This window comes from Terrapene carolina, unplaced genomic scaffold (genome assembly GCF_002925995.2).
Source record: "Terrapene carolina triunguis isolate 2854851 unplaced genomic scaffold, T_m_triunguis-2.0 Scaffold26341, whole genome shotgun sequence".
Taxonomy (NCBI): domain Eukaryota; kingdom Metazoa; phylum Chordata; order Testudines; family Emydidae; genus Terrapene; species Terrapene triunguis.
In genome coordinates this window covers 1-929 of record NW_020690692.1, presented here as the reverse complement: position 1 = coordinate 929, position 929 = coordinate 1, and the positions used below count along the sequence as shown (strand labels likewise).

General features: G+C 69.9%; 1 protein-coding gene across 1 annotated transcript in view; it reads right to left on the bottom strand.

Annotated features, from left to right (window-relative positions):
• The window catches only part of LOC112124343 (very long-chain specific acyl-CoA dehydrogenase, mitochondrial-like), a gene marked incomplete at both ends in the record, with an annotated part of 2,178 nt that extends 1,830 nt beyond the window's left edge, over window positions 1-348 (bottom strand). Inside the window, one exon of the mRNA XM_026662349.2 lies at window positions 235-348. Coding sequence (XP_026518134.2) covers window positions 235-348 — 114 coding nt within the window. The remainder of the gene's footprint in view (window positions 1-234) is intronic.
• Between the last annotated feature and the right edge of the window lie 581 nt (window positions 349-929).

Genomic DNA, 929 nt, shown 5'->3' with positions numbered 1-929 from the left:
GGCGGGGCGGCCGGTTACACGGAGACCCCTCGCTCGGCGCTGAGATGCGGCCACCTCTGGGGCGGGGCGGCCGGTTACACGGAGACCCCTCGCCCGGCGCTGAGATGCGGCCCCCTCTGGGGCGGGGCGGCTGCTTAACAGCCTCACCGGGATTTTGGGGCAGGACGGGAGGGATTGATGGGGAGTGTGGGGAGAACGCCCCCCTGCTGAGCCCTCCCCCCCCCACGTCCTTACCTCGGCAGTATGGGTGCTGTACAGACAGGTGGCGCAGGGCAGGGGGGTGGGGTACGTCCAGACCGGGGGCCCCCTGGAGCTGGGGAGAGACGGGAACAGGTCAGCGGTGGGGCCCTATGGGGATGGGGATGGGGAGGGGGAGTGGCAGCCCCTTCCCCCGCTGCTCCCCTCCCCCCCAGTTCTTCCCACCCCTATGGAGTCGTCCCCCCAGCTGGTCCACGTCACCCCGTCCTCTCCCCTCCAATTCCCCTCCCGCACCCACCTCCTACTCCTGCACCCCCTGCAGCTCCCCCTCCCCTGTCCACCCTCCCCACATCCCTTTCCTCCAGCTCGTCCCTCCCCAGCTCTCTGCCCCCAGAGCCTTCCCCTCCCCCACCCTTATAATGCCCCCACCTCCTACTCCCCCCACATTCCCTTTTCCCACCCCCACCACTCCCCTCCCCCACATCACGCCATCCCACCCCCAGATTCCTGCCCCCTCCCCCTTCACGCCCCCCAGCTTTCTGCCCCCTCCCCTCTTCCCCCTTTGCACTCCCCAGCTCTCTACCCCCTCCCCACTCCTCTTCCCCCTGCCCACCCCCAGCTCTCTGCCCCCTCCCCACTCCTCTTCCCCCTTTGCACCCCCCAGCTCTCTACCCCCTCCCCACTCCTCTTCCCCCTCCCTGCCCTCCAGCTCTCTACCCCCTCCCCACCCC